The sequence below is a fragment of the Molothrus ater genome, chromosome 19, assembly GCF_012460135.2.
Source record: "Molothrus ater isolate BHLD 08-10-18 breed brown headed cowbird chromosome 19, BPBGC_Mater_1.1, whole genome shotgun sequence".
Classification (NCBI taxonomy): domain Eukaryota; kingdom Metazoa; phylum Chordata; class Aves; order Passeriformes; family Icteridae; genus Molothrus; species Molothrus ater.
Window position 1 is genome coordinate 8,658,157 of NC_050496.2, and position 12,247 is coordinate 8,670,403.

The window sequence follows — 12,247 nt, forward strand, 5'->3', positions numbered from 1 at the left end:
CTTTTTGTCATGAGGATTACAGATTATTTCAAGGCTAGGAAGCAATAAATACTGTAATTTTACTGATTTCTGATTACATAATGAATAGTGTTTCACTTTTCATGATTCAACTTCATAAGATAAAAAGATGACCTACAGGTGTAGTTTCCACTGGGTTTGGTTTGGATTCTTTGCATTTAGGGGCTGTAATATTAGCTTTCCAGAGTGTAAAAACTGATGCACTAGAACTATCTGAATGTTTAAGCAGGATCAAGAGTTTGCTCTCAGAAGTTTTGATGAAAAATACCCTCAGAGTTTTGCTTCCTCTGACTGTGCACTTGAACCTGCCCCTGGCAGAATCAACATGAGAAATGACTGCCACAGAGAAGATGATTATTTTTTGTCATATCAAATGTAAAGGTAAACTTTAATAAAGTCCAGGAACATATTTACCTTTGTACAAAGAAGTTTAAAAATGCACAGTCATGTTGTAACTATGTATAGTTTTTCATAAATGTCCAGTTTGCAATAAAGTGTATTTAGAAACAAAATCTTCCACCAGGTCTCCCTGCAACATCTTCATAGCTCGCCAGTGAATGCTCCCACAGTTTTCTGGTTTGCCTTGGGGATGACTTAGTTCCTCCTTGATATAATCCAGCCAAAGGTCTTTAAAAGAAAAATGAAAGTTCTGGTTAGATTACAACTAGATATTACTTAACAAACATAGCAAGCCTAACTAGAAACTCTTTTTCTAAGTGTCTTTAATATTAATGCAGTAGGGTTTACTTTGTGAAACTAAAATCTCCTTTGCACCTTGAGGAGCACCCTGGGTTCTATTCCCAGCTGAAACAGTAATGTCTGTAGAAATAACACAAAAATAATTGAGCTGTGTACTTTCTTCAAATAAATATTGCAGAAATCTTGATTATAAATATACAGCTCCATACTGTTCATAAATCCAAATTAAAATGATCCACATCTCTTATGCCAGCCAGTGATTTGCTCCTAATTGTGCTGAAGCCATCCCAGTGCCAATGACCCTGGGCTGACAGTGGAGGGTCCCTGCAATGTCCTGCTCTTAATGGCACAGAAGAAACAAGCTCCACTCTGCATGACAGCAAGCACAAGGGCAGAACAAACAGATACCTTTTAAAATGGATGGAAATAAAAGAGGCAGCAGTGAATGAATGAATGAATGAATGAATAAATAATAAAAACCAGAATCCCCCTTACCAGTATTTGTTGAACCAAACTCCCTCAAGGCACGTTCATAGTATTCTCTCAGATGAAGCATTTTGCAGGATTCCTAAAAAAGGAAGGTATTAAAAGGCCACTTATTTTGTACAGAAGTGAATCTACAGCATGATTAGATTCTGACAAAGAAAGAGAGTCATGGCAATTACACACACACACTGCTGAAGATTAGTTACCATGGAACTTGGGTTTGTATCACATCCAGTGAATCAGCTGCAGAGGACAAACATGAACTGATCACAGACTAACACCACTACTCTGCTTCCTATTTAAATCCCAAGTTAGAACTGTATTTTACAAATACAAAACATTAATTGGATAGTCAACAACTTACTTGCTCCTTTTCTATTTGGATCATCTTCCTGAAGAAGTCAAGTGAAAATGGACGATTTTCACACAGGCTGAAATAAAATAAGTGACTTTAGACTTAAGGACTTTTAACATATACCCTAGAATAACCAGGTTTGAAGGTATTTTTTTCCTACCTGGTAAAGAGTCTTTTAGCTTTCTTATAACCACTACTTCTGTAGGTCCAGTCAAGATACATTTCCTTCATAGTCACAGATTCAGCAGGTGTTGTGGCATGTAAGGATCTCTGCAAGTTTAAAAGGAAAAAAACTAACAAAATAAACAAAAAATAAACCTATCATATAGCTTACAATTAAATGGCTCAATTAGTGCTTCTCCCTAGTTAGGCATCTGACACAAAGGAGATCTCCTAAGTCTAAAACTTAGGAGAGTTCTGGAGGAGTTCTCCTCCAGTATTCTATATAGCTGGAACGGGCATTTCTTTAAACCCCTTCATGCAGAGGATTTCACAATACTCTACAAACAGCTGAATTCAAGCTCCCACCTGAAATACCTGTTTTATGTGCCAAAATGGAGAGGAAAAAACCACAACCCAACAGGCAAAGAGAAAATGTTTTGCCTGACACTACTGAGGAAATCCATAGTGAGAATAAAGTCCTCATTCTGATCTTGACTTTTCTGTAACAAGACTGGTGTTTTCACACAAATTAAAAAATTCTCTTTTCCATGCTCAGATAAGCTCTGAAAACAGAGCAAATATTCTAGACCACAAAGTAGGAGTCCATCATTAGTTGTGTTTACAAACATCCATATGCCTCAGAACATGGGAATGACATTTGTGCCTATAAATCTATCTCTGACTGGTTTTTTTAATGCACATAGTTTGGCTTGAAACTCTTTGATATCTACACATCCATGAAGGAACTTCAGTATAAAGCATTTGTTGCATGTTGCATCCACACACATTGTTCCATTTTATTGACACAGACATAAAAGTAGATTTTGATTAGCCAAGTACCTGGTAGAGAGCTTGTGTGTCCTCCTTGCTGTTTGTGCCCTCACTCCATTCCACCCAGAGGGTCCACAATGGCAAAGTGCCCTAAAAGGTCAGCAAATAATCAAATGGCTGAAATACAGTGACTCTAATTTACAGAAACAGACAGCAACACAGCCATCAGGTTCTGTATTACCTGCCATAAAAAATACCCTTTGGACACAGCTCTTGGAAAGACATCTTTGAACTGCACACTGAAATCACTTCTCATTTCCCTCCTCACTTACAGGATAAATCATCCTTAGCTGGACAGCTGTGTTGCCAGGGACGAGAACCAAGTTCTGCACCACTGAGCACTGCAGTACACAGAGGTGACTTCCAAGAACAAAAAGGAAAGAAACCTTTCTGTTCCCTCAATCATTGTGCTCAGGGTTTGAAATGGAACAGAGCAGGAGAGCACACAGCTAAGTCAAGTCCTGAAATACCACACAGCTGTATCAGAGTGAAGAAAGGGAAACACATTTTTCCATTAAGACACAAACACCAGCTCACTGCTAGAACAATATGTAAAATGTCAACTGTAAGCATTCAGATTTTAAACATGTGAATTTTAAGTGAATTAACAATTCCCTAATACGTGGGAATGTAATTCGCATGTGAAACGTCAAGTTCTTACTTCTGTCCTTAAAAATCGTTAGGGACTTTAAAAGCCTTGAAAACAAAACAAAAACAACAACAAACATTAAAAAAAAAAAAAAAAAAGAAAAAAGAAAAAGAAAAAAAACCACAAAACAACCAATCATCAGGGGTTTCTGGCCCAAGATTAATGCATGCAAGTCCATTAAACCAGCACAGACCTTAGATTTCACATGTTTAATGGCTTCTTCAAAACACTGGGTCACATCATCCCTCTTCAGCTGGATCAGCACTCGCAGCCTCATCTGCCACATTTCCACGGACTGGCTGAAGTGCCTGGTTGCAGCTTCTGCCACCTCCACAGCCTTCTCAGAGAGGCTGGAGTCCAGTAAGAGCTGCAGCTAAAACCCAGCAGATACAGCTTTGTTAAAAAGCAGGGCTTTGAACCAATATAGTTCATCTTTGTGTCAACTCAAAATGGCAAAGGCAGGCACACAAATAATGCAGGAAAGCTTCAGGATCTGTTTCTTCTGTGTCAGTTCTTACCCACTGCTTGTAGAGAGCTTCTGACAGCAAATTGGACTCATGGGCTTTGCTGAACACACTCAGTGTCCTCTCCAGCCTCTAGAACCAACAGAGAAGAATAAAAAGAAAATAAGCATTATTCCTATATATACAAGATTCCAGCATTCCAAGAAGCCCACTGGATTGTGTATCATGTCAATGAAAATCTAATTACACATTACATGTCTAATGCTCTAGGTACCTGCAAACATTCCAAGACAAAGTAGAAATCTGAGTATTTACTTCTCTTCTTTAAGGAGCAAAGAACAACATTGCATTGTTCTTTTAGTGTAATACTAGGGAACCAAGTTGCACAGGAGAATTAATTAATTCACTGAGTCATACCTAAGCAGAGATGCATAATTAAATTACCCATGTGCCAGCACCAAACTTTGCTCAGACTTATTTGCAAGAGTCATTTTAATTCATCCTCTTCTTTGAGCAAGCAGAGGTTTGAAGGACCTGTCAGTGAATTTTTAGGATCCCCTTCAACCCATATCATTTCACAATTCCATAATTAACAAGTCTGCAGTCTTAGCTTTTATCCAAAGAGGTCACTGTACTTTACTGACAAGGCTGATTAATCAGGGCCAGGTTAATCATGTCCAGGCAGGCCATCTGTAAGCCTGGCAGTAAAAGTGATTCCCCCAGATGGAGATTAGGTAATTTTTAATGATAGCCACAGGTAAGTATTTTTGATAAAACGTCAAAATACATTTGCTTCTTGTCTGAGCTATTACAAAAGTCAATAAAAATAGGGATGGTTTGTTAGAATTAATTCCTAATAAACTTTACCTTTTGCTTTAATTCTTCACTGTTGGTTTTTCTGTTGTACCTCTCTAAGCAAAAAGTGATGTAGCATTTCCACATGGCCTCTGAAAAAACAAAGGCATAATATAATATCACACTTCACAGAATCACAAGAATAACAACAAATATTTGTCTTTAAGAAATATAAAGATACAAAATGTGATACAAAGTGTTTATGCCAACTTTATTTTAAAATGTTGTATTTTAAAATAAAGAGAAGCCCTAGATTTGTAACATTACACTTTAAAATTACTCCCCAGTCCAAGCTGCAGGCAGTAACTCTTGGTAAAGAGCATCAAGCTCTTAGTTCAACTGAGACTTTTAAAGATCCCTTCCAACCCAGCTATTCTATGGCTTTAAAGGCTGTACAGCAGCAAGTTTAAGACCACTCCACAAACAGTCCCTTGACAACCTCCTTCACAAGAACAACACCAGAGGCTGAAGCTGGAGATCCACTCCCCTGGCAACTCAAAACCATTTCTTACTCACAGCTGACCAGCAGCAGACACATTTTCAGCTAAGCAGCTCCTCCAAGAGCATAAATACATTGGAAAATAACCCAAATAATACATAAAATAGATCCCAAGCATCGAAGAACTGCTTGCCTTCTCTTAGGTATGGTAGAGCCTGCCATCACCTTCAAGGCTTTTACAGGCTGCTCAAGTACCAGAAGGAAATGTTAAAATGCAGGCAGAACATTTCACCTGTTGGGACTGCTCCCACAGCTTCATCAAAGACTGCACAGCACCGTTCTTCTCTCTGGGCCATTTCTGAGACCTTCTTCTGCTTGGTGGAGTTCTCTGTGGGCTGCAGGGAGCCCAGCTCCAGCTCCCGGCGGGCCATGTAGTCCCATGTCAGGGGATCATCAGCGTACCTGGCCTGCAAACTGAACACAACATGCTTGTAACAGCCCACAGCCACCAGTCCTTACCTGCAGGTATGCTTAAGAGGGTTGTTATATTGCTATAGAAATGCAGTTAATTGCTAAGTAACCAAATGCCAGAAGAAAAATATTTTTCCCTTCCACAAGAGAAAGACAAAATATCAGCTTTTAAAAATATTATTTAATATGGATATTCTTCATAAATAACATGCAATGGAGAGGGAGCTGTCAAGAGAGATCTTTCTTTTGAGAGGAACAACCAGAGAAACAAAAGATGCAAAAACCCCACCAAAGTACAGTAGGAAAATCCACAGTTCCTGCAATGAATTTACAGAAACTGAGTGCACTAACTATTCAGTGACAACTGTATATTACCTAAATTTTCCTAGCAGCTTTTTAAAGCCCTTTCTGAAATTAGATATCCTCTTCTAAAGATCATGCTTTTGTTTTTCTTGAAGGACTTCACATAAGCCATAACACTTTCTCCCTAGAGGAACAGCCTTTACTTCTGGAACTCCAGTCAATGCACTATAAGTTAGAGTTATAACTTATGAGAATGTGTTTCTAAAAAACCAAACCAAATTAAAATAAAAATACAACACAAAGCCACAACTCACCTTTCAAGGATTTCTTTTTGCAAATCTTGGGTAAAATCAAAGAGCTTTGCAATAGAGAGCACAGCCAGCTGGAACTCAACACCTACATTTCAAGAAAAGATAAAACTATCAAGTGGAGTATTTGCTGAAGAATTCCTCAAGATATTACATCAATTGCACTTTGTATTTCTGTAGCTTGGTTCCACATGCAAATTTAATCAGCACCTCCTCTACTCCCTCACTTGACCCTGCCATGAAAACCCTAAATGCTTCACACTCAGGACAGATCTCTCCAAAGCTGCACAAAATAGATGTCCATGAATTGTGTCCATCTTGTATCTCCACAACTTACCTTTGAAAATGCCAAGTGACATGACTGGACATCATCAGATCATTGTGAATGCCCACCAGCCATTACTCACCTTGCTATTTTTAGGTGCTTACAAATCATTTCTATGCCTATTTTTTCCAGTATTTCTACAGAAAATCAAATTAAACCAACTCTTTCTGAAATTTCCTCTAATGTCCTTTTTCTCCACTGATTTTCAATGTTTGTTATTGTATTTTGCCCAGTCTTCCAAAATATCCCCATCTATCATGAGCAAAGATATCTGCTACTAGTTTGCAGTTATTTTACCCAATTCTCTCAATAAAATGGCTTATTTTACCAAGTCTGCTTAATTTCAAATTTAGCCTGGTTTATTATTAGTCTGAATTCTTACTTTTTTGCCACTCATGGTAGCTGATTAGTTGTGACCTAATGTTCAGCAAAGTAAAAAAAAAGTGTGTAACTCTGAATTGCCCTTCAGTTTTCTTTTTTTAAACAATCAAGTTTGAGGCTGTAACCCAGCACTAGGCCTCTTCAGCCTGAAAGCTGCTGTGCTGGAAGAGATGTCAGCCTGCAGGAAAGACAAAGACATGCAATCAGAACTGCCATTAATTTATACCTGGCATTTAATAGGTTCTACTGAAAAAATGGTGTATTTGAAAAAAAGAATCTCATTGAAGCCAAGTCTATCAGCATTGCCTACTGCAGAACTGGGTTAAAGGTTACAATTTTCTTAATGAATAAGTACAAGAAATGTTCATTCACCTTTAATTTTCTGAGAAGCATCCCTGTAGACTATGCGAGCCATCTCCCCATTGAGAATTTCTTCAGAGTAATTGAATTCCCCCTGAAATATCAAGCATATTTTCTTCATGCAAGTTTATTTTTATATAATTTGTACAAATCAACTATAAAGAAATGAGGCAGGAAGTTTGACTATTACTTTCCAGAAATTACTGTTAATTTTCAGACTAGGGAATGTAATAAAAGATTCTACAAATGCAAAGAAAAAATAAACGTATGAAGTATTGGAGCTGAGCATCAGCAAATACTTGAAAAGCTCCACACAGGTGCAGGACATGGACAAAAACTTTCTCTAAGCCATTGTCAAATAAACCATTAATCCAAACCTGTGAATTTCAACATGTAATACACAAGCAGACAATATCTCTTAAGTAAGTTTAGCTGACCTACCAGGTCCATCTTTGCTTGTTCAAATTCCTTCTTTTCCTTCCTCTGTTTTTCAGCATGCATAAGCTCCATTCTGAAATACTGAAAGAGTGACAGCAAAATGAAATTACTCTGGGGATAAATCATAAAAATCTAAGTCCACAAACAGGGTAAAACAAGCTCTGAGGAGATACAAATCAGGACTTTGACACATCTCACAAATGTCCCAGAGCCTTGGTTTTTGAAGGTTTGTGCACCCACCACTATCTGCCCTGTGTATTTGCCCAGAAATTTCCAACAGGTAGCAATGATTCTTTTTTGTCCTTCTTTAAACCTCAACTTGCCCCCAAAGAAAACCAAGTTCTTAACAAAGACTGGGGATGCCAGACTGAGCCTGACAACTACATCTTAGCAGAGCTTAACAGTACCTTAGAAGGAATTTTAGGGTTGGTTTTTTTAATATTTTTGACATTTCCTGCTGATGGAAAAACAATTTTTTCCAGCTGTCCCAGACAGATTTGGGAAACATGCTGAATTGACTTGCTCTGATTGAACAAGTAGGTGATCATAGAAGAAAAACAGGAACTCACTTCTTGATAAAGTTTGGGGCACTCAGGATGGAAGCGCAGAGCACGAAGGAACAAGTGCCTGGCACTTTCTGATGACAGTCGTGTCTCCATTTCCCACTTTGCTGCCATAATCCACAGTGCTGCAACAGGTGACACAAATAAAGTTATTTAACCTCTCAACATGAGCTCAGCCCCAGAATAAGACTGATTATCTCCCACGTAAAACTGTAAAGCAGACAGGCAGATCCAGGAAGTTTAATCTGGTTTAGCTACAGATCTAATGATGCCTTCAAAAGCCAAAAGGCTGTCATGAGTAATTGACATCTCTTGCTTCTACATCTCCTGAGTCCCCAGTCCACCTGGGAATTGGTCATTCTGACCTTCTTCACATCTCTTTATGACTGCTCAGCACAAGCCCTGTCAGAGCCCTTCTCTGCAGCAGCAGCAGCAAGGCAAAGAACACAGAGTAGGAACTTCAGCCCAACAGCTTGAACTGAGGTCTACAAGAACTTAAACCAACACCAGACAATCTATGCTGAGGCATTTATGCAGCACTCACCATTGTGTTATTTACCTGGTTTATTGGAATGAATGGCCAACATGGTAGAAAACACCTTACTGAGTTGATGTTTTGCATTCTGTAAAAGAAGCAGTTTTGTTTCACCCCATCTGGCACTGAACTGAACCCCCAGCAGAAGAGTTTCAGTAGGAAAGGTCACAAGCTGTAGTACAATTGCTCAGAAAAAGATGCTTCTCTGCTACTTTACCTACAGCAGAAAGCTTCTCATATTTACTCACTAGTGACCAGCATTTAAGTGTCACCACATTGGAGGAGCATGGCTTACTCAAATTTCTGAACCACACAGCCAACACAAATGTTGCCCAAGTCCCAAACCTATGGTTTCACTGCCCTGCTCTGAGAGAGATTCTATTTTCCTTTGGCCACCTTCACCACCATGAAAAGTCACCTTCTTCAGTGCAGAAATGACAACACTTGAATGCTGGTAATAATGTGAAGCCTTGCACAGATAAGTTAATCAAGTACAGAAGTGAGAGAATTAGGCTTTTCAGCAGTCACCACAATAGATATTTGGAACAAAATCACAATTCACAGACAAGTGAATCACTCCCTCCAGAGAAGGTATAACCAATATTATGGTTCTCACAAACCAACTGGTATTCCAGATTTAATGCAGTGAGCCTCACCTTTGCCCTTGCAAGCATCAAATTTCATACTAATTCACTGTCAGACAAACTCTACACTTACATACATCAGTGAAAATCCCAAGCAGCTCCAACAATACTATAAAAATTATTTCAGTATTACAGCATGTAGTAGTAAAGTTTGTACCCCTATCTTTAAATCAAGTTTCAGATACATGAATAAGCACCAGTCTCAACCTGGGTAAGATTAGGATTTGAAAACTCACCCACTGCTTGCAAAATGCAACATGGGAAAGCCAGAGCTGGACATCATCCTGTTGGAAATCAAAAGAAGAAGAGAATCAACCTCACAATGTACAAAATCACTTGTACACTGACCAACAACACACCCTTGCTACAATGACCTGGCATACAGAAAAAAAAAGAATTCCAAATCTCAGTACAAATAAACTTACTTTCCATTTCCCTGTAGCTCGGTTGAACAGGCTGTGGACTCTATGCAGAATAGAGTGCTCAATTTCATCCTTCTTAAACGAATATCCAATGCGCTAGGAGGAAAAAAATACTGATTGCATTGCAATAGAAGATTTGGCATAAAGTATTTTGCACTCTTTAACAGCTCACAAACTTACTGCTCTTCTTTTCTTGATCAGTTCCAGCAGATTAACTTCATACTAGAATAGGAAGAAAAAAACATTTAACAGCAAATGTGGAGGCACATAACAGCAAGGCAAGAAAAAACTACATCAAGTTTGTTATAGATGATCAGGTGGACAATAAACATTACATTCAGGAAAACATAAGCAGTAATTTTTGGCTGAATCACTACGTTTCTAAGACTTCTAGTCCTGCACAGGGCAGCCTAACAATCCCACCTTGCGCCTTAAAGCGTTTCCCAAACACTCCCTGAGCTCTGTCAGGCTCCAGGCCATGACCAGTCCCTGTGCAGCCTGTTCAGTGCCCGACCACCCTTTCAGGAACCGTTTCCTATTACTGAACTTACTAATTCCCCTTAACTACACACATCAAGGAATACATTCCCCCTTTACACAGCACATCAGGGGACCAGGGGCTCTACATCCCTGGAGAGACAAGAAACTACAGGAAAAGGTCACAACACTGGAGAAGGCTGACCCCAAACTCGGGCACCAACTCCTGGCTACACTTCATACCCTGGTGCCAAGAGCCGCTCACAGGGGAGCACCAGGGACCAGCTGAGGAGAGGTTCTCCGTTTTCTGCCCTTTTTCCAACGTGACTCACTACAAAATCCGGGTCTAACTGAGCTGGGTCTGCCCCGCTCTGCCGCTCGCCTACCTGGATGTAATTAATGAAATCCTCCTTCCGCAGCGCTCTCCGCTGGATTTTGTACTCCAGAGCCGAGGCTTTCCTCAGGACAGCCCTGCGGGAACGGGAGATCAGCGCCCGGAGCGCTCCCGGCCGCACCACGTGCGCCCACCCGCCCGCCCGGGCCTGGCCCCGGCCCCGGCCCCGCTCACCGGATCTCTTTGTGCGTGAAGAGCCCGACCCGCTCCAGCTGCTCGAGCTCCGGGATGCGATCCTCCAGCCGCTGCTCGATGCGCTCTGCCATGGCCGCGGGGCTCCGGTCTGTCCGGCCCGGCTCGGCACAGCCCGGCACAGCCCGGCCCAGCCCGGCGCGGCTTCCGCCCGCTGTCCGCGCCGCTTCCGCGGCCGCTGCGCCCTCTGCCGCCCCCTGCCCGGCTGGCGGGGCCAGGACCGCAGAGCCTCCGCGGACTCGGTCGGGTTGGAAGGGACCTCTGAGGATCGCCCAGCCCGACCTCCCTGCCCAGGCAGCGTCACCTGCAGCACGGGACATGCAGGTGGCTCTGGAATGTCTCCAGAGAGGGAGACCCCACGGTCTCCCTGGGCAGCTATCTCCAGTGCCCTGCCACACTTCACGGAAAGAAATTCTTCCTCGTGTTGAGCTAGAACTTCTTGTGTTTCAGTTTATGGCCGTTGCTCCTCGTCCTGTCACTGGACACCACCGAAAAGAGTGTGGCCTCATCCTCTTGGCATCAGCCGTGCAGCTAAACACGATGGCATTGGGCAGGCTCGGTGGTGGGACATCAGCCTGGAACTGCTCCAGCACTTTGCTTCTTGGTGGGATTCCTCCAGGAAAAAAGGCTCTTTGTCTCTCACATGGCACCTTCATTCTTTCCACCTTCCAAATTTTTAAGAAAAAATCATCTACTGTGAGGGTGGTGAGGTACTGGCACAGGTTGCCCAGAGAACATGTGGGTTCCCCATTCCTGGAAATGTTCAAGGTCAGGTTAGACAGGGCGTAGTGGACGGTGTCCCTGCCCATGGCAGATTGTTAGAACTAGATGATCTTTAAGGCCCCTTCCAACCCAGAACATTCCATGGGTCTATGAGTCTGAGAAAATTAACAATAAAACCAGGCAACAGTAAATTTTTGTTTCTGAAATTAGGGATGTTCCAGAAAATATAAATTGAGATGGGAGATAATTTATTGTGAAAATCGCTTAAATGCATATTATCCACAGCAGTATCTGCTGCTTGGCTTTGACTTGTCACTGCTGTCACTGAGCTGGTCAGCCACAGAACCAGCCCACCTCCAAACCTACCCTGTCACAGCCATAACTCCCTCCTGAGGGAAAAGGCAGGTGTTTGTCTCTGAAAAAACAAGTACAAGAAGAGGCAGCAGACTATGGGAAAGAGGTCTTCTGGCATACAATTAGTACATAACAGCAAAAAAAAAGAGTGATTTTTCCATTACAGTCAAAGGTTTTAACAGGTATTGCCAAGTACAGAGTGAGTACCTGAGCAATCGACTTTTGTTAAAAACACAGGTAAGACTAAACACTTTATAAGAGCTATCAAGAACAGCAGTAATTTTTTCACCTGCTGTGCCTTGGATTTGTGGTGGCTTTTTTCAATTTTGGGACCAATTAGGAAAAAACTAAACTAATTCTTAGTGGGACATGTTTAGCAACTTTTCATTCTGACGGGAA

At 41.2% G+C, this 12,247-nt stretch overlaps 1 protein-coding gene across 1 annotated transcript; it reads right to left on the reverse strand.

Moving 5' to 3' along the window:
- Window positions 1–372: 372 nt before the first annotated feature.
- UTP6 (UTP6 small subunit processome component) lies at window positions 373–10,895 on the reverse strand. The gene is made up of 19 exons (XM_036394768.1): window positions 10,754–10,895; window positions 10,572–10,656; window positions 9,889–9,930; window positions 9,712–9,804; window positions 9,523–9,570; window positions 8,667–8,730; window positions 8,114–8,232; window positions 7,548–7,625; window positions 7,119–7,200; window positions 6,047–6,128; window positions 5,251–5,432; window positions 4,532–4,611; window positions 3,719–3,796; window positions 3,394–3,573; window positions 2,561–2,641; window positions 1,719–1,828; window positions 1,568–1,634; window positions 1,213–1,285; window positions 373–645 (listed from the first exon to the last, which is right to left on the reverse strand). The coding sequence occupies exons 1-19, from the start codon at window positions 10,843–10,845 to the stop codon at window positions 488–490; spliced, it is 1,794 nt and encodes a 597-aa protein (XP_036250661.1). The 5' UTR covers window positions 10,846–10,895; the 3' UTR covers window positions 373–487.
- Window positions 10,896–12,247: the final 1,352 nt, after the last annotated feature.

What these genes read in the sequence shown, in the direction of transcription:
- UTP6 (XM_036394768.1), bottom strand. Translation starts at nt 10,845, where the DNA reads ATGGCAGAGCGCATCGAGCAGCGGCTGGAGGATCGCATCCCGGAGCTC. An exon ending in GCCCCAAACTTTATCAAGAA is followed by an intron (nt 7,626 to 8,113) that starts GTGAGTTCCTGT and finishes TCACTCTTTCAG; the next exon opens with TATTTCAGAATGGAGCTTAT. An exon ending in AACAAGCAAAGATGGACCTG is followed by an intron (nt 7,201 to 7,547) that starts GTAGGTCAGCTA and finishes TTGATATTTCAG; the next exon opens with GGGGAATTCAATTACTCTGA.